This window comes from Lepisosteus oculatus, chromosome 5, assembly GCF_040954835.1.
Source record: "Lepisosteus oculatus isolate fLepOcu1 chromosome 5, fLepOcu1.hap2, whole genome shotgun sequence".
Classification (NCBI taxonomy): domain Eukaryota; kingdom Metazoa; phylum Chordata; class Actinopteri; order Semionotiformes; family Lepisosteidae; genus Lepisosteus; species Lepisosteus oculatus.
Window position 1 is genome coordinate 46,601,694 of NC_090700.1, and position 20,068 is coordinate 46,621,761.

General features: G+C 40.9%; 1 protein-coding gene across 1 annotated transcript in view; it reads left to right on the top strand.

The window, feature by feature from the left end:
* The window catches only part of mtmr10 (myotubularin related protein 10), a 32,689-nt gene that overhangs the window by 7,541 nt on the left and 5,080 nt on the right, over nt 1–20,068 (top strand). Inside the window, exons 3-11 of the mRNA XM_006628792.3 lie at nt 6,306–6,439; nt 7,205–7,277; nt 9,230–9,372; nt 14,723–14,813; nt 15,575–15,746; nt 18,353–18,440; nt 18,688–18,776; nt 19,226–19,356; nt 19,656–19,725. Coding sequence (XP_006628855.3) covers nt 6,306–6,439; nt 7,205–7,277; nt 9,230–9,372; nt 14,723–14,813; nt 15,575–15,746; nt 18,353–18,440; nt 18,688–18,776; nt 19,226–19,356; nt 19,656–19,725 — 991 coding nt within the window. The remainder of the gene's footprint in view (nt 1–6,305; nt 6,440–7,204; nt 7,278–9,229; nt 9,373–14,722; nt 14,814–15,574; nt 15,747–18,352; nt 18,441–18,687; nt 18,777–19,225; nt 19,357–19,655; nt 19,726–20,068) is intronic.

The window sequence follows — 20,068 nt, forward strand, 5'->3', positions numbered from 1 at the left end:
TCTGAATAAATGCCAGGGTGTGTCTGCACAACCACTCTGCTATTCATTTTTTTCTTTTTAGTTTAGTTTATTGAATAGGTACAGTACATGGCTACAACTCTTCAGCTGAGTTAGTTAAAATGCTCATTTACATCTGTAGGCAGGACACAACCAACACCACACAGACATAGACATTAAAAACATATCACGGTGCACCGTATGATATCTGACATTTATGTTAATGTAACATGCACCATGGCGCTGCTTTTAAGAGGCTACATTCCTGTTTTTAGTGTGTGCTTATATCTGACATCCAGTTGTCTGCCATGTGGACAGCAGCCATGGGAACAGGCTCAGTGCTCGTTCTCCCTGCTAGGCAGGCTTTCATGTTTTCTTCCTTGCTTTCAGCAAGACTGTAGTTAACAAGCCTTGGCTGTGTCTAGTGGTGCCAGATGTTTAGTTGCATAATACAGTATAATAGAACACCACATATACTTAACTGCCTGGGACTTTAATTTGGGCACTGTGCTTGCTGTTTAAGAAGTGTTTAATTAAAGTCAGGTTCAGCCCAGCTGGGCTGTGTCCTATAATACAACAGGATGTTTACGCAGTTTCAGCCGGGTTAAAATGGGAAGTGCAGTGTAACGCGTTGGTGCATAATAAGATATTCCATCTTAATGAAGGTGACCGGAGTGTGGCTAAGCAGCCCCTGATGTTCAGGGAGTGATTGTTCAGAAACCTAGCCCACAATTCCAACCAATTGCTATTTACATCTGTTTTTATTGCTTTGCTAAAATTACAGGGAGATGTGCAACTTTCCAAATTAAGTTTCCTTTCTGGAATCTTTGGCATCCCGTGCTCCTTAGCCCTGAGTTGTGTGCCCCTGGCCCCTGGGTCCGCTCATTCTAGGACCCTGTCCCGTCAGCAAGCTGGTTTCCTTGTTCTTTTTCACATTCTTATTCCCACATTGTGCCGACAGTCAGTAGTTTGCTTTGACCATTAGCTAAATGTTATTATCACACACAGGGGTTAAAACAGCGAAGTTGTTATGGGCAGAATCTGGCCCAGAGGACAATTAAAGCTTTTAGCTTGACACAAGGGTGCAGTTCTTATCTGTCAGCGATATCCCTAGGCAACACCAGTGGCATTATTTGGCTCCTTCGTGCACACAAATTCTTCATATCTGCACTCTGCATTGCAACACATCGTTATTTTATCAGCTGGAGCTCCAGTTAATCCCACTGTGCCGGATAACCAAATCCAACACTCGGCTTCTCTCCAGGATAACCAGCTGAGGGACAGGTGACATTCTAGGTAATGAATCTCTAATGGGCATGAACAGTAAAAACAATGGTGCAGCACTGATTGGTGATCTTTCTGCTTTACACACAGCCCTAAATAAGTCATAAGGTGCCATGCACACCTCTGTGTGTGTTCACACTCGCAGTAGTATATCTGAAAGAATTGTAGTTATGCAGTGCTCCAGTGGCACTGTTTTGTCCTTCGTCATTGGAATACTAAGAGCAGCAGTCTGTGAATACAAAGCAACTGTGGAAATGGACAAAAACTGCTTGATTTTTCAGCCCAGCTCCAGGCAGATACATAAAGTTCTAGAGTTTGAATTTAACTTTGAATCAGTAAACATATACATAGATGTGAGAATGAGAGAGTGTAATATTTATTTTCCCAAAGCATTCAGGAACTGCTGTTCCAAAATTCCTTAGCCTCATGTTCCTTGACCCCAGATCCACAGACTGTTCTCTGCCATCAGCTTAAGTAGCATTATCGATTAAACTGTATTTAATAATTTCTCAGACTAAGCATTCCTCAAAGATGGACTCCAGGGAGCTGGACCTGTTACAAAAAAGGTTGAGAAATGCTGCCTTAACCTGTGTGTTCCTTGTACATGTACCTGCAACAAGTTCATTTGTTTAACAGGTTTGTTTTAACTGTCCTGTAATGCCCTTTGCTAGTTTTTCACCCATTCTTTTGGCTTGAAGAATGAACACCTCTCAGTGCTGAGGCAGGAATTTAGAACAACAGGTGCAATGAATTCTGGGTATGAATACTATTTGACAGCCATGTTCAATGGCTGTTACCTGTGCCTGCTAACCTTAACTTTGTATGTGCAAATGGATTGAAAAGTCAGACAGTTCCGTCTGTAATGATTAAAGAGCTAATTAATTTACATACCCACAATTTCTTTGTTCAGTCTACATCATTTAGTTGATATAATGAGTATGTATTACTAATATGAGTCATGAGAGAGAATGTTTTCAGCAACAATTAGATTTACTTTAACACATCTGAGTCATTGTTTATTTATAAGCTGTGTCAAATAGAGGAAGGAAGCATTTGGTATTGCCTCTTGTCAGTTTTAGTCTTTTGAGTTTAAGCATGACTTCAAATAGCACGTCTGCTCCAGATGGGAGCTGAATTAAAAACAGAATTTAGAATTCAGGTAGTAGTATCCTGACCCATTTCACGATCTTGCAGAGTGTACACCTTTAGTTCCCTTGGCTGTTGAACGAGGACTTGAGCCTGACCTACAAGAGTTGCCGTTGAACAAGTAATGATTTCTGCTCTGTAAATCACCTTCCTGTTTTAACATTACAGGCTGACTTAAACTCATCACAGTGCTGTTCTCAACGAGAACTGAAATGTAGCTTGTTTGGGTGCTGTTAGTGAACAGCTATTGACTATTAACTGTTAACATGCCATTAGTCAGGATCTCATCCAGGTATTTTTTTTTTTAAAACAGGAATTAACTATTACAACAGGACGGGGTAGTTAATTCTAGACTCTCACACCCCTTTGTGTAATAAAAAAGGGCCTGCTGGTCTTGCTAACCTTAACTTTGGGCGGAGCGGTGGCTCTGTGGCTAAGGATCTGGGCCTGTGACTGGAAGGTTGCCGGTTCAAATCCCACAGCCGGCAGAGGAATCCTACTCCGTTGGGCCCCTGAGCAACCCTAACTGCTCCAGGGGGGCCGTACAATGGCAGACCCTGCGCTCTGACCCCAAGCTTCTCTCCCTGTCTGTGTCTCCATGAAGAAAAGCTGGGGTATGCGAAAAGATGAATTCCTAATGCAAGAAATTGTATAGGGCTCATAAAGAAACATTATCATTATTGGTTTTAAATATGGCTCCTTACAGCTGCCACTTGTGTCCTCTGAAGGTATCCACTCAGTTGTTAAGTGTTGATGTCCAGTGAGTTGACATTGTCAGAGCTTTGTGGATAAGGAATACTTGAACGAGGTCCACCTTTAATTGTCTCTTTTCAAGATGAAAACACCATGAGCACTATGTCTTAAGTATTAAAACAATGCATTCCTAAGGAGCGGCGCCTTTGGCCATGTCCCTTTCACGTGCAGGCAGGGCGGAAGACCCGAAGCGGTGCTGCTCGAACAGGGAACCCTCCGGCGTTGGCTACACTGCCTTTTCCGTCCCCACTTCCCCAATTCGTCAGCCTCTGCTCGTGGTGCTTTATTAATCTCTTCCCTTCAGCGATGGTTTGCGGTGTGGTTTTTTGTGAGGGGGGTTTTCCTGGCCTCTTCCTGACAGGCAGAGCTCATGTGGGAGGGAGAGGAGGAGGGGGGTCATGGCTGGTCTTGTGCAGCGGCTGACAGCGCTTCTAAACACAGGCTCGGGAAACGCCAGAACCCGTCGCCAGTAGCAACACTCAAAGGAAAGTCATGCATTGACCACAGAAGCGACATGTGTGTGAATGAGTTTTCCTCCCACTGTAGTCTGTGGGTAATTAAAACAGAATCCGCCCCAGTCTCCTCTCTCCAACTCCACTGTTTTGCAAACTACGCCGTGTTGTGTAGGAATGTTTTTAATGCCCGTTAAATGAAGTCACATTGTCTGAACTAGAGGACTTGAAGGAATTACATTTGAAATCTCTAACTTGATATGGTAAAAAAAAGTTTTATGCAGAAAAAAGAAGAAATGTTTTACATTTTTTACAGATAACAGTGTTAGAAAGTTGTATTTTATATAAGGTGTGTGGATTAATGTCCATGGTCAGAGCAGGTGGATAAAGTCTCCTTCTTCTGTCACTCCTGTATATTAATTATTGTATAATAATTCAGAAACATTAACAGTTTTTATATGCAAAGTAATTCCCTTATGCTTTGTAAATTCCACTCTGTTCTGATCGCCCCAGGTTTTCTTGGAAAGCTATTAACAGCTAAAGACTGTTGAACTTTGGATAGTAAGACTTGGCACACAAAGTCACTCTGCTGACTCATCCCCTGTTTAATATTGAAATACTTCCAGAGGTACCCGTGTGCAAGAGGTATACTTGTAACCAAAAGCTGCTGTCTGTGGAAAGATCAAGATTACATTGAACTTCAGATTCTGCAAACTGGCTGATCCCATAAATCCAGTTCATTGACCCTGTTCGTCGAGAAAGTTAATTTTCTTTAAGCTTGAAGTCCCTATAAAAGAACATGTCATAAAAGTGCAAGAACTACTCTACATTCTTAGTTATATCCATTGCGTACTCCTGCAAGTTATACACTGGAATGTGGACATTTCATTCCATTCTGAAACTGGATCCTGTGGACTGAGGAAACGTGAACAGCATTCAGTGAAGAAACCTCAGCAGAGGAGCAGTGATCTGGTTGCAAAGGCTATACAGACCTACACTGAAGCTGGCTTATATAACTCCTCTGTTGTTCCTTCTCCATTAGCACAGAAAACTCGGCCATAAAGTTCGGAAGAAAGTGTGAAGGAGCCTAGACGTGTTATTTACACTTGTAGTGTATATATAGGCAGTTAGGTGGCATACTCCTCCTCAGGCACTGCAAGTGATGCATAGTTGCAGGGTATGGCGCCAACAAAAACAGATTAATACTGACTGGGGTTTTCAACTACAACAACGATGACTTCAACAAATGACTTGTTTGAAATGATTCCAGTGAGGTCTTCTATGATATGTAGAGGTTTCTTTCCTTTTATAGTACATTTCTAGTGTTCTGCTTCACTAAACATTTACTAGATTAAATGCATAGAGTATTATAATCTGGTTCTTGTTTGCTTTCCAAAAACTGTTATACAGTCTTAATGACAGACTCAATACCCATGTTTCAGACTCATCTCGCCAGAAAACTGTAATTCAGGACCTGTCTCTTTGACCACAGCTGAAAAGATGAGAAGTAATTTAGCAGTCGGGTGGGATCATAGTTGGTTCCAGTTTCCTATCACTACACAGTGTTTATGCAATTTTTGGAGCTCAGTGAGAGTCCCACAAGACTGGTGTTTTGACTCCACAATCAAGAGTGAAGAGGTGTTGACAACTTCTCGGGTTTAATCAGCTAAAAGGGCACGTGTGGAAGAGCCGACTGGCTTGCAGGAACAGGAGCTTTACAGCTCTTTTTTTTTTTCTCTCGGACAAAATTGCCCGAGATTACAGAGCGGCGAAGTCTTCTGTCTCTTGGCTCCCAGCCCTCTGTTGTGAGTTTTTAATAATGCATTGACTGAGCCAAGAGGCAACAGGCTGAAACTGGGTTGCAGACACTGGCCTCTCCAATTATATCCCTAGACCACCAACTTGCTTCGTTATTACGAAACTGTAGTCATCTGTACCACAAAAAGGATGTAAACCTGAAGAGGAAGCTTGCAACTCTTTTTGTCATTTTATGTTGAAGCAGCATGATAGTGAATATATCTTCTCAGCAGGAAATTGATTGTGTATCTCCTGATCTGTATTACTGAAAATCGTAGCAGATACTGTAGTAGCTGACACTACTTTTCTCAAATGCCTCTTGCAGTAAAAGAAGCCACCCTGAACTGCGCAATTCATTGCTCTACTTGGTTCATTGCTCTGCATCAGCCAAGTGCAGCTTACACCCTGCCAGAATCCAGTTGTCACTTTGATGTTTTGCAATACGTATTTCTCTTTATGGATAATTACTATCCCTTAAAAAGTTAAATCGATAAATCTAAAATAAACTTGTAATCTTTAAATACAGAAGAGAAGTGTTGAAAGATTGCAGCCTGATGAACTTATTGTTTTCTGTTGCTTTTTTGGGGGGGTAGTTTTAATTAGTTAAACAAAAACTAAAATAGACAACATTCACCTTTTTAAAATAAATAGTTCAAAAGTCAAAAGTAGGTTAGAAAATCACATGAGGTGGTATTCTCATAAGTTCTTGATCATTTCCTCTTATTGGCCTCATCAAAGTCATCAAAAAAATAATAAAAACAAACAGAAAATTTAAAACTCTGACTGAAATAAATTAACTGGAAAACTAGAAAATGCACTTAACGTCCATCCAGGGGCTCGACAGCATGACAAGCTGTTGCTGTGTTGCTGTTTCAGGGGAGATCATAGTAAATGAGGTGAACTTTGTGAGGAAATGCATTGGGACTGACAGCAGCCAGGATGACCTGTGGGGGAAGCTGGTGTGCACAAACTTCAAGATCTCCTTCATTACCAACGACGCTGTCCCTCAGGTCTGTATGCCGCACGAGCATTGGAATGCCTTTAGCTTAATTAAAACTACATTCAAATCATATTCAATTCTAGATTTGTGAAGTTAAAGTCCTGCCACTATATCATTAGGCCTGCCATTATATCATTATTGCAGTCCGTCACAGGGATAGTGTTAGACCATAAACAGATTAGATTTTTATCTGATCTCTCACATACATTTGCATTTCATTCATGCAAGATTTCTCAAACAAAAAGTCCTTTTTATATATTGTGCTCCACTAAAATGCCAGGTGTACTTTTTTAAAATGTAAAAATGCAGATGTTTAGCAAGTTCCATCTATGCACTGTCCTTCCTTTAAAAAAGCACCTTTTCATTGAATTCCTGCCTCCCTCGTTATGGGGATTTCTATAGGAATTCTCTCTGTGGGCCTGACAGATGCGTTCAAAAACTTTAATTTGCATATTGTGAAGTGACTGTGTTCCCCGGCGGTTATATTACTTCAACTGAGCATTGTTCCTGGAAAAAGTTTTTTTTCTTAATTTTCAACACATAAAACAGAAATAAATCACTGCACTTTCCATTGAAATCTCTTATTTTTACCTTGCTTAGTGTGAAAAACAAATAGTGAGGTCATATATTTAACATGAATTTTAATTAAACAGTATGACTAGAATTGTTTTAGAGATCATGTACGTTCATGTATTTTTAGAAGTAGAATGCTGTGTAAAGAGCTGTGTATTGTACTGTAAATTCACTCCCTTTTCTATTGTCTTTATCCCTGCAGAAATTCCACTATAAGAACCGACTTCTTGAGGAACACGATATTCCGCTCGCATGTATCGAGCAGGTGGTGACAGGTAGGATGCGGTCTGTTTTGGCTTGCATCTTCACCTTCTGTGAATTGCAACCAGATTGTGATATTTAGCAGATACTACAGCGGGGAATCTCAGCTGCACTGTAGTTTATCTAGGGAAATGTTAGAGACCATTTAGCCTGCAGAATTTAAACACTGTATAAAATAAATAGATGCAATGAAGCAAAATATTTTTAAATTCCTTTGTAATACATTTCACATTTTATTTGATGTTTATTTTTTTCAAATATTCATGCAAAAACAAGTTACTGTGTGGCAACTTTGGCTCTTTAGATGATACCTTTAAGACAAAATTAAAATGCATTTACATCAGGATGATAGAATATCCTACATTGGTGAATGCTGAGAAAAACCAAAAGCTAAATCAATGGGAGTTATTTAACAAGCACTGATCTGTCATGTTCATTCATTTATATATTACATTCCTGTTCAAGTAAACTGGATTAAAATGTGTGTGTAAGTCCAAAGTTGACGTGGTCATTCTTGCAATGCATTGATCACAGAGTTTCCAGTGATTGAAATCAGGAGTAGACACTCCAAAATGAACACTGAGGTAGCCTGCTGTACCTTAACAGAATATCTTGTATGTGTGGTGGTCTTACAGCACTCACATAATTCCCTTTCCAAAAATACTACGGAATGGACTCTTGGCAGCGTTCTGGATGCTGTCTTTAATAGCTCATATAAAATAATAGACTAGTTGCAAACAGCCTCCCCTTGACTGGTTTCAGGTCTGTAACTAAGGCAACCTGACCTTTACCTTGAATGCTAGGAGGCTTTAAATTGTGTTCCAGTGCAGCCAGTCTCATTTCTGAGCACAGCACAGTTCTTTGCATTGACCTTGCTAACTTTGCAGTGAGCAAGGCTCACTGTGTATCTGACTTAAAGAGCAAAGTGAAGCTACGGTATAAACTGAATCTTCACTCACGTTTCTATTCCTGTGTAGACCACAGTGTTAGGCTTCACTTACTTTTATCATGCTTTACACCCACGGTTGCCTGACATTAGGTATGCATCATTAATAGCATTGAAAGATTCTTGGTGTCGGATACAACCACCACACGGAATAGTATATAAGCTTCTAGCTTTTTGAGGTTGGGGTCAGCGCAGTGCATTGGCTGTAGTTGAAAAGCCCAGTCAGTATTACTCTGTTTTTGTTAGATCAGTGCCATACCTTGCAACTGACATTGCCTGCAGCACAGAGCTGTTGTAAAGAGCAGATAGAGCATGAAGCCCAATTCTGTCTCCATGCACAGAACAAAGATGCTTTGTAAATCCTGGCTGGTCAAAAACAGGGAAAGTCATTTTAGTTCTTGGTCTCCCACTGTCCTGTAAAAGTCAGGCATTTTATTGTGAAATTTCCTTTGACATTAGGACTGCATTCCTGAAAAGCATTTTTCACATAATTGTCTAACATGCTGCCTCAAAAATAACTTGAAACATCCTCTTGAGAATTTTTTAGAAGACTATGGGGCAGGGGAGGTTGATTTAGTGTACTTCATGAATTAAAGCCGTGGACATTTTCTTTACATAAATACAGTCCCTTCTTCTTGAAAGTATTAAAGTTGCATCACAGAAAGAATACTGGAAGCTTTTGAAGGGGGAATTCTGAAAATGTAAGTAGTGAAAGTTGGAAGTTTTTGGTTTTGCATTAAACCAAGGGCGTTGTTCCCTTTTTTAGAAAGTTTTACTTTCTAATAAAGAGTATTAAGAAAATCAAGATTTGAGCCTTTATTTTTTGTAGGTCTTGTCACATTTTTAGCTTTACACTTCCAGGGACTTCCCATGCTGTTGTCTGGGGAATTCAGGTTCCCTTCCTCAAGGTGACTGTCATGCATCTCCATCTGTCGGCTTGCTGGACAGCACTGTGACTATCTTTGCTGCCGGGTTGCGTCAGCCTCAGTCCCATCTAATTAGCTTTTGTCTCCTTTCCAGTAAATGACGCAAAGGGGAAGCAGAAGGTCTTGGGTTCCAACCAGAAGCTCAAATTCAATCCTACTGAGCTGATTATCTATTGCAAGGACTTCCGCATGGTGCGCTTTCGTTTCGATGAGGCGGGACCAGAGAGCACAAAGAAGGTAAAGCTCACGGCCTCAGCATTGCCTCCAGAAAACAGTCCTTTGGTCACTCAGGTGTCCCTTTTCTCAATGAGAGGTTTTCAGTGACCCAGTGACATTGAAGAACAGCTGCATTGCTTTATGCGGGTTGATAATTACAGCATTGTTTAGGAAGAAAAAAAAGAAAGCAATTGATCCCAGTGAAAGAGGAAAGGAATTCCTCACTTACGTGCTTATTGGTCCCTTGTGTTACTCAGATAAATTAATTAATCAACTCTCAATGGTCAGTCATTTTTAACTCCTTTTAAACTGGATCTGTACACTCATATACGTTTTCCATATAATCAAAATCCTTAAAATCATACAAGTTAAAATCAGATAGTTTTTAACTGGTCACTCATTTTTTACTCATTTTAAACTGGATCTGAACAATCATACACGTTTTTCACACAGCTCTTGTCCGGGGTGCTGCATGACAAGCATGTGTTACTTAAATAAACCAAGAGCGAGTTCAGTTCTATTTTAACAATAATTAAGTGGCATAATTAAGAAACGTCAAACGTTATGGTTACTTTATTGCACTTCAACTTGCGTGTGCGCTCTTAATTGTCTGATTCCTTTAGTTCCAGTTATTCTAAATTAAAGTAATTAGGTATTCACACATTCTGCATTGTATGCATTCTTTACATTGAAAGTGGTTCTCGCTGTGCATGGTAACGAGAGTAAAAACTGAAGAGCTTAAATGTTTAATTTGGGATTCACAAATATATTCTCCACATGGCATCCTGGTAAAAAAGAGATGGGAATCTTGTTTATTTAAATCATAACCTTAAAACTCCCTCAGATATAGAAATCTAACACGAATGTGTGTTTTCTCAGAATCAGCATTTGTTTTAATATCTTTATTGAGATAACATATCTTACACAGTCTGTGGGAATTAAAATCTTGATGTTCTAAGACAGAAAATACATAAAAACATAAGTCCTAGCCGAGTCATGTCACCGGTTCCAGTGCGAGAAAAAACTCGGGAAACAAAAGCCTTCTCATCCATTTTAGTCCTGCGAGATGAAAACTTGATATCATGGCTGTAAAAGAAGAGGAAACAGTCTTGAGATGTTAAATATTTCTAGGCGTTACCCATGTATCAGCAGAGGAAGTGGAGAAAATCCAATATGTGGTTGCATTAGGAAAAGCAATAACTTGATTAGCAATACAGGAGATTGTAATATGCAGAAGTCAGGAACCCGGCAGCTTGATATGGTTGACTCTTCAGCTTCTAGCAGAGCAGAGGACAATATACAAGAAGTATCCAGTTAGTTCTGAGAACTTGAGCTGATCTGTTGAGCAAAGTGTAGTAGAAAAAAAGTAGAGCCCTGCCAAGTGGGATGTGTCTCTTCAGTCTATGGGTGTCCTGAGATCTGAGGCCTGATATTCCCAGGGCCAGTGGGCACATGGATGATGATGAAGCTTCTGGCATGACATCAGTCGTGACCCGTCTCCCTTCTTCCCTGCTGAGCAGGTTTCGATGACAGAGGTTTAGACTCAGTCTCCGCTGTGTGAGGCTCTTTCATCTGGTGTTCTGATCTGGCCTGCAGCAAGCTTAAAAAAGGTCTGAAATAAGAACTGTTTGGAACAAAGGTTTCTTCGCTTGGGAAGAGAGATTGTGGCATCAGTTCTAGCTGGCTGACCTGAGCTTCCTTGTGTGCTGTTAGGTGCCTATGGTAAACATTGCCACGGCATCAGTTCCCTCTGTTCAACTGAAGATCACAGCCTCTCATGCATTTTTTAATTCTGGTCTAATGGATTTTGATATAAAATGCATTTACCTGGCCACATTAATCCGGTTTTTCTAATAGAATTCTGTTATAGTTTTGTATACATTGTCTAGATGTGCATGTACTGTATAATATAGGAGAACCTCCTCTAAAATGTGTTTTGTCAGAGCCATAGACATAGTGGCCACAGCTGAGCCAGTATCAGTTGAAGGGGCGATGCAGTGCTCACTGAAAGCACTTTGAATGACCTGCAGGGGTGACCAATTGAGAATATACCTGCAAAACCGCAGCAACCCACACATGTACGAACAAATGTGCACTGCCACTTGGCAAATCCCTGACAGAGCCACCTGATAACACAGCCCTGGCTTGGACCACTCCATCCGCGCTCCAAATAAAATGCTTTGACCAGTTCAAAACTTGTCTTCAGCAGGCAGTTCCTGTATAAGACTGTTCCATTGAAATTCCAGATAAACTGAAATCTCCAAAGTGCTCACAAGGAAATCTAAAGTGTCTGTGGTATCATTCTTTACCTGTACAATTTTATTAAGTGAATTAGTTAAACCTTCGGATGAGACGTAAAACCGAGGTCCTGACTCTCTGTGGACATTAAAAATCCCAGGGTGCTTCTCGAAAAGAGTAGGGGTGTAACCCCGGGGTCCTGGCCAAATTTCCCATTGCCCCTTACCAATCATGGCCTCCTAATAATCCTCCTCTATGAACTGGCTTCATTACTCTGCTCTCCTCCCCACTGATAGCTGATGTGTGGGGAGCGTACTGGTGCACTATGGCTGCCGTCACATCATCCAGGTGGGGCTGCACATTGGTGGTGGTGGAGGGGATCCCCATTACCTGTAAAGCGCTTTGAGTGGAGTGTCCAGAAAAGCGCTATATAAGTGTAAGCAATTATTATTATTAAACCTAAATTAATTACAAGAAGGAAGACCACAATGAATGTTGTGTTAGAGGGCCACTACATTCAGAACTGAGTTTATGGGGAGGCATTGCCAGTTTAAGGGTTAATACAGCTTGTTTTTTTTTTACTTTCACCTCCTGTTTTAGGACTTTAAACTCCTTCCTGGCTAGTTCTGTGGAAATACAGTATACCGTTTAAACAATTAAGTACTTACTCAGCTGCTTATGATATTCTGTTTACAGAGAGACCTACTACTGACGACACACTGTGCAGACCATTTTATATATATATATCAGTGAATAACAGTTGTGGTTGCTAAGGAAATTGTGATGCATAGTGACCGATACTAAAAAGAAATTCCATTGTGAAACTGATTCATCTTTCCTCCCCTTTTGACTACAGTCCAAGGCCAGACACAGCTGTACCTCTGTCTGAAAAGCAAAAATAAGGTAGTTTGGGAAGGAAGATGAAAAGTATTCCAAAACAATAAAATAACTTTTGAGTGATCAATTCATTTAGAGCTGACTTGTCTTGTCAGCGTTGTGTCCTGGGTCTCTGGGCAGCATGTTAGGGATATAAACAGCAGAACAGCACGTCCTATTAATCGTGCTGTTGTAAATCTAACCTGGAGTTACCCAGCAAATGAGACCGCTAGTTAATGTTGGAAAATTTCAAGTCTCCTGTGCCAGACATGCAAGATGCCAGACTAAATCCTGTCGGAACCTGCCAGCTTATGTGAACGTGTGCAGTTTAGAAAATGGAGAACAAAAAGCCTATTCAGCCATTGCTTCCTGATCTTTCAAAGAGTGCTCCACAGATTAATTTATACATGAGATTTGCGTTCCAAATGTTAAAACCATGGTTTTATTATAGCTGAATATGTGTAGCTTTTATGTATCTTAGTAGTTTGACATTGCATACATAGCTTTGCATAATGTTTGTGTAGATTCAAAAAGTCTTTTAAGGGTATTTGTTATTTTTTGTCTTAATGACACCTGTACTATTTCAACAGTGCTAACAGCGCATGTGGAGTTCTATTCATAAGGAAACAGTTCAGCTGTGTTTTAAGAAGTGTCATAAATAATAAATGTCTTAACTTATAATTTTTGGATATGCTTTTTTTCTGATGTCACATTTAGGGGGCAAAACTGTGACATAAAACATAAAAAACTAAACATTTTTTTATGTCACAGTCATTCACTAGCAAATGGCATTTACAACATACTATGCTGTAAATTGGAAGGGTCACAGTGCACTCCTGAAAAATAGCAAACCATCCTGAAAGATTATCTGTTAGTGCTCCAGGCCTCCTTAACTAGTTTTAATTAAAGGTTGAAAATGATTTCTGTTTGTGGTACAAGGTCTTTCTTTAATGTACACTGTTTGGCCTAAGCAACTTGTAGTGTAGGTCTGTAAAAACAAGAGCAGAGAAAACATGGGCAGGCATCACCATCTGTCTTCATCTCTAATTGGATAATATGCTCTTGCCATCTTCTCTACATTTCATAGTCAGCTGTTAATTAGCATTGTATATTTCTTTAAAGCACTAAGACATCTTATTTACTAGTCTTCATGGCAATAAATTCTGCCTGTAGATATGCTGTTTTTAATAACATGGTGGCTTGGTGACTTGGTTTTCTGCTGCAGTATGTTAAAATGTGTGGCGCTAGACATGTACAGTATGATGTAGGAAGCTCCTGAAATATAGCTGAAGACTGTAGGTTGTAAATATGGATTCTTAAACCTACACTCTGCAATTATAATATTATATATATATATAATTAATATTAATATAATATTATATATATATCTATATTATAATTATAATTATAAAAACCAGGCTTTTATTTTTCCTTGGGACATGTGGAATGGAGCGGATCTGTAATAGCTACCTACATGAAGGAAATTGCATACCTGGGAGTAGCAGTGCTGTACAAGTTCATTTTCTGTGTGGCCAGTCAATTGCCATTTCTCCCATGAATAGGCAGCATTGTATAGTTCTAAAGCTCTATAGCTGGAGAGCTCCACACACATGCACTTACAGTCTGGCTGCAGTTAGGGTCTTTGTTGGATGTAAAGCACAGGTAGGTTTCAGTTTAAAACTAGCACTTTAATTTTCGCTTCATTTCGGGGAAAAAACAAAAGCTTTGCACATGATTTAGTTCTCCAGCTGTTATGAACATCATTAAGAAATAAATTATATTCACTGTTTAGGTTCATGCAACAAAGGTGCTGGCCATTTAAGCCAAGACGCAGCTGGAAGTGTTATTGAAAGTTTTCAGGCCTAGAGACTGTGAGCCAAGAAAAGCTCTGAACACACAGAGCAAACACATGTGCTGTGGCAGGTGAGCTACAGAACAAGGTGGCTGTTCAGATCACTGTAGCTTGAAAGAGCTCAGCTCTAATCCCGGCTCATGGTATAATTGCAATGCTTAGTGACTTATGTTGAAAAAGTAAAAAAACAAAACTGCCCCACGAGAAACCTGTCTTTCTGTTTCTGAACTTCACTTTGGCAAAAGTAGTGGTTGTTGCATAGATTATTTTCCCACGTTCTAGAAGCCTGAACATTTCCTGATCTTACCTCTAGCAGTCTGTGCCAAGTCATGCCTGGGGTTGAGTGCTTTTAGTGTTATTTTCGTAATGTACTGAATTCTGTTGTCATTGTTGTTGTTTTCTAAGGTTTGCCTGGCAATAGCCCATTACTCACAGCCAGCTGATCCTCAGCTCCTGTTTGGATTCGAATACGTTGGGAAGAGATATTACAGTCCAGGTACAGTGCCTTAGTCTTGTTTTCTTTTTTTCTGCTACATGGAAGTTGACATCTAGTTCAGCCTGAGCCCCAGCGTAAATAGGCAAAGCTTGATGTGCAGGTTGAACACAGTGCATCACTGTGTCACACCCTCATAACTCATGCGAAAGGATGTGAATCTGAACGACTTGGGCTTCTGTGAGTCACTTTGCGGTGCCTGTGTGATTTCTTTTTCAAATTCAGTTGCATTGGAAATAGTTAGTCATTTCAGAATAAATTCCAGTGTATAATTCCATCCTCAATTTTCTGATCAATTCAACTCAGGGTTGCAGGGGACACGGAGTCTATCCCAGCAAGCAACTGGCGCAAGGCAGGGGACACCCTGGATGGGACGCCACTCCATTGCAGGGAACACACTGACACAAAACACACACCTACTGTAAGACCAGTTTTCCAAAAAGCCAGTTAAACTACTAGTGTGCCATTGGACTGTGGGAGGAAACCCATGTGCATATGGGGAGTACATACACACTCCACACAGATAGCACCCCAGATCGGGAACTGAACCAGCAAGGCAGCAATGCTAACTGCTGCGCCACTGTGCCGCCCCAGTGTGGGATTATACAATGCAAACACATTTAGAAAGGGAGTCTTTTGAGACCCTGTGAGCAGAAGAGGGCGGGCGACGCCCCAGAGGAGCGTGGATGCGGAAACGGGTTGCAGCGAGTGCCTCTCGCCCCTGGGTGGCACGTGAAGGCTGACAGCGTGCCACGTGTGTGCAGGTGACAGGGTGAACGGTGTGGACCCCGGCGGGGGAGGGGGAGGGGGCGACGCGGCCGGCCAGCACACCCCCCTGTTCGACCGCCCCTCCGACTGGGACAGAGAGATCAAGCGCACCGGGGCCTCCGAGTGGAGAGTGTGCTCCATCAACGAGGGCTATGCCATCTCGCACAGGTGTGTAGGAGACGGCGCTGGTCTCTAGCAGCGCCTCACTGACTTTTTTTTTAGACGCCTCTGTGAGTAAATTCACGTTATCTCTTACTCATAGCATTACTCTGTAGAACAGGCAGTTCTGAAAGCTTCCTATTTGAGAACACTTTCTCTTCCCTTTATGGGGGAGCCACAACCCATTCGTATTGTAACTAAACGATGTTACTTAAAATTAAAGGGAGGGCTCTGGAGCAGATCATGTCTTCTGGCTATTATTTTTTGCCGGCTAAAGGTCAGCACAGACAGATCTCTAAAATTCCAGCTTTCTCATTGTGCTGCTTTATGAATATTCTCTGAACTTAATTTGTACAACTAGAAGATGCTTTTTTCTTGTTATAGCATTTGGCTTACAGTACACTGTCTTCCTTTGCCAATAAGTACCTGGAGAAACTCTTAGAGAGCACTGGGAACATACAGTAATACACCTTTTGCTTTAGAAGCAGCAGGTTACATCATTTAACTGTCAGCTTTTTTAAACCAGTCTGAATCCGTCTGTAATGAGCCTGTTGTCTTGAAGCTAAATCCATTTGAGTGTGCAGCCAGTAATACAGTATTTCAAGTGAATAGTAGCTGTAACATTACAGAAAACCTGCATTTAAAGAAAACACTGATTGAACCTGGTATTGTTACTGGAGGTAGCTACTCCTCTTTGATGTGAGTGCTGCTATGTTCAGGGACACAGACTTTGGTTTGCTGGCAGTTAATCACTGCATGTGTGCATTTCCCAGGCCCTGTAATTTCTGCATTTACTGTTTTTTTATTTTGCTGAAATTATTGTTTAGTAATTACCTCTAGAATTGTAAGAAAATAACAGTTAATGAGTTTAATAACTGGAGAATGAGTGGAACTGTTGCTTCTTCCTAAAAAGACATATACAGTGCCTTGCGAAAGTATTCGGCCCCCTTGAACTTTTCAACCTTTTGCCACATTTCAGGCTTCAAACATAAAGATATACATTTTTTATTTTATGTGAAGAATCACCAACAAGTGGGACACAATTGTGAAGTGGAACGAAATCTATTGGATTTTTGAAACTTTTTTAACTAATAAAAAAATGAAAAGTGGGGCGTGCAAAATTATTCGGCCCCCTTGCGTTAATACTTTGTAGAGCCACCTTTTGCTGCGATTACAGCTGCAAGTCGCTTGGGGTATGTCTCTATCAGTTTTGCACATCGAGAGACTGAAATTCTTGCCCATTCTTCCTTGCAAAACAGCTCGAGCTCAGTGAGGTTGGATGGAGAGCGTTTGTGAACAGCAGTTTTCAGCTCTTTCCACAGATTCTCGATTGGATTCAGATCTGGACTTTGACTTGGCCATTCAAACACCTGGATACGTTTATTTGTGAACCATTCCTTTGTAGATTTTGCTGTATGTTTGGGATCATTGTCTTGTTGGAAGATAAATCTCCGTCCCAGTTTCAGGTCTTTTGCAGACTCCAACAGGTTTTCATCCAGAATGGTCCTGTATTTGGCTGCATCCATCTTCCCCTCAATTTTAACCATCTTCCCTGTCCCTGCTGAAGAAAAGCAGGCCCAAACCATGATGCTGCCACCACCATGTTTGACAGTGGGGATGGTGTGTTGAGGGTGATGAGCTGTGTTGCTTTTACGCCAAACATATCGTTTTGCATTGTGGCCAAAAAGTTCAATTTTGGTTTCATCTGACCAGAGCACCTTCTTCCACATGTTTGGGGTGTCTCCCAGGTGGCTTGTGGCAAACTTTAGACGAGACTTTTTATGGATATCTTTGAGAAATGGCTTTCTTCTTGCCACTCTTCCATAAAGCCAGATTTGTGCAGTGTAAGACTGATTGTTGTCCTATGGACAGACTCTCCCACCTCAGCTGTAGTTCTCTGCAGTTCATCCAGAGTGATCATGGGCCTCTTGGCTGCATCTCTGATCAGTCTTCTCCTTGTCTGAGCTGAAAGTTTAGAGGGACGGCCAGGTCTTGGTAGATTTGCAGTGGTCTGATACTCCTTCCATTTCAAGATGATCGCTTGCACAGTGCTCCTTGGGATGTTTGAAGCTTGGGAAATCTTTTTGTATCCAAATCCGGCTTTAAACTTCTCCACAACAGTATTACGGACCTGCCTGGTGTGTTCCTTGGTCTTCATGATGCTCTCTGCGCTTTCAACAGAACCTTGAGACTATCACAGAGCAGGTGCATTTATACAGAGACTTGATTACACACAGATGGATTCTATTTATCACCATCAGTCATTTAGGACAACATTGGATCATTCAGAGATCCTCGCTGAACTTCTGGAGTGAGTTTGCTGCACTGAAAGTAAAGGGGCCGAATAATTTTGCACGCCCCACTTTTCATTTTTTTATTAGTTAAAAAAGTTTCAAAAATCCAATAGATTTCGTTCCACTTCACAATTGTGTCCCACTTTTTGGTGATTCTTCACATAAAATAAAAAATGTATATCTTTATGTTTGAAGCCTGAAATGTGGCAAAAGGTTGAAAAGTTCAAGGGGGCCGAATACTTTCGCAAGGCACTGTACTTGCAGAAGTGCTGTGATGCATCTTACCTAAAAACATCTTTTGTAACCACTTCTGATTTTCAGTCTTCCAGAATACTTTGTGGTCCCTGTTTCCCTGGCTGATCAAGACCTGAAACAGTTTTCTGGATTCTTTGCTGGGAAACGTATTCCAGTGAGTGCTGAGCTGGTTTTCTTTACTGTCAGACCCCAGCCATTCTGAACATTCTGTTTTTATTTTTTAAGGGCCGATTGGTTACTATATACCATGCATTTTGAATTACTGTACCTTCTTTTAACACTTATATAACACTTTTATTCACAATGTTTTCATTACTGCTATTTCAAGACATACTTAGAAAGGTGACACAGTGTCTGTAGTGACTGAAGCGTCCCTAATTTGATGTCTGTGCCTATCCTAGTTGTGGTGCTGGAATCATCCAAATGGCAGCGCTCTGGTTCGAATGTCCAGCATCAGAGACGTGGTTCAACAAAGGAAGATAGACCAAAGGTGAGTAGAAGCAGATGTGTTGAACAACATCATTCGCATTGACATGTAAAAGCCTGTTTACCCTGCATTTTAGAAAAACTTAAACGATAAGTTGAGTAAAGCAGCAATGTTTGATGGTTTGAGGTTTGCTATTAAGAACTTCAAGCAACACTGTGTAGTTAATTGTTGACTTTCATGCATGCATAAATACAGGAGGTTAAAATATTGTTTAGCAAATTATTTTTGGGAATATGAAAATGTACAGTACTGTAGGAATTCCTTGCTTATATGATCAGTGTTTTAAGAGTCATCTGAGAAGAACAGAACCAGTAGTGTGTTTTCGTATTAAGCCAGTCCCTGGGGAAGAAGGTTGAACTTAGGCTGAACTTTCTTTTCTTAGGTTTGCTGTCAAGAGCTTTGTCTAGCGCTGCAGGTGACGGGCGCTTGCTTCATGTGTTTTTTTTCCATAGGATTTGTACCGCTATCACAAAAAGCCACCCTCAGCGGAGTGATGTGTTCAAGTGTGATTTAGACAAGAATCTTCCAGCCATACAAGACATCCAGGCGGCTTTTGTCAAGCTGAGGCAGATCTGTGTAATTGGTGAGCTTGACAAGGGATAAAAGCATTGTCCTCCTCTCCCGTTTTTAAAATTACACATGTATAGAATGCAGATTATGGCAAAATTGATTTCGTCCCCGTGCAACACAAAACAAAGTGTCACAAAATGGGTGAAATTCCCTTTGAAAGGGAATGTTGTGTTCTTTAGGGGGGAAAAAAGGCAGTTCTTCCACATACAAAAGAAGTTCGTTAGAGAGAGGATTTCCTTATGCAGTCTGACTTCGGTTTGCCCTTCTCAGATGTTTTGGAGCGGCGCTGACTGTGTGTTTGTCTGTACACAGAGCCCTTTGAGGACACGGAGGAGAAGTGGCTGTCGTCCATGGAGAGCGCGCGCTGGCTGGAGTATGTCAGGTACACACAAACACCAGGAGGCCCTGCCATGCAGTGCATCCTTCTCATTCTTTGGCGTGTTTCCTGGACCCTATAACTTCAATTTAAAAGTAGCATTCTGAAATGTTTTACTTGGCATTATGTTAGACATCTGGTGTTCTTTTTTTGCCAGAGAATGCATTCGTGTTTTTAGGATGGTTTTGACGTGCACACCAGAATGTCTGTTATGTAGTGATTTCATAGGTTTTTCTTTTTGGCATGGTGACTTATTTTTGTTTGAATCCCAGCCTTTGTATTGTGCCTCTTAAGGTTGTATAACATTTAACTGTTGACATTAATTCCTTGCTGGAAAAGCAAAAAAAAG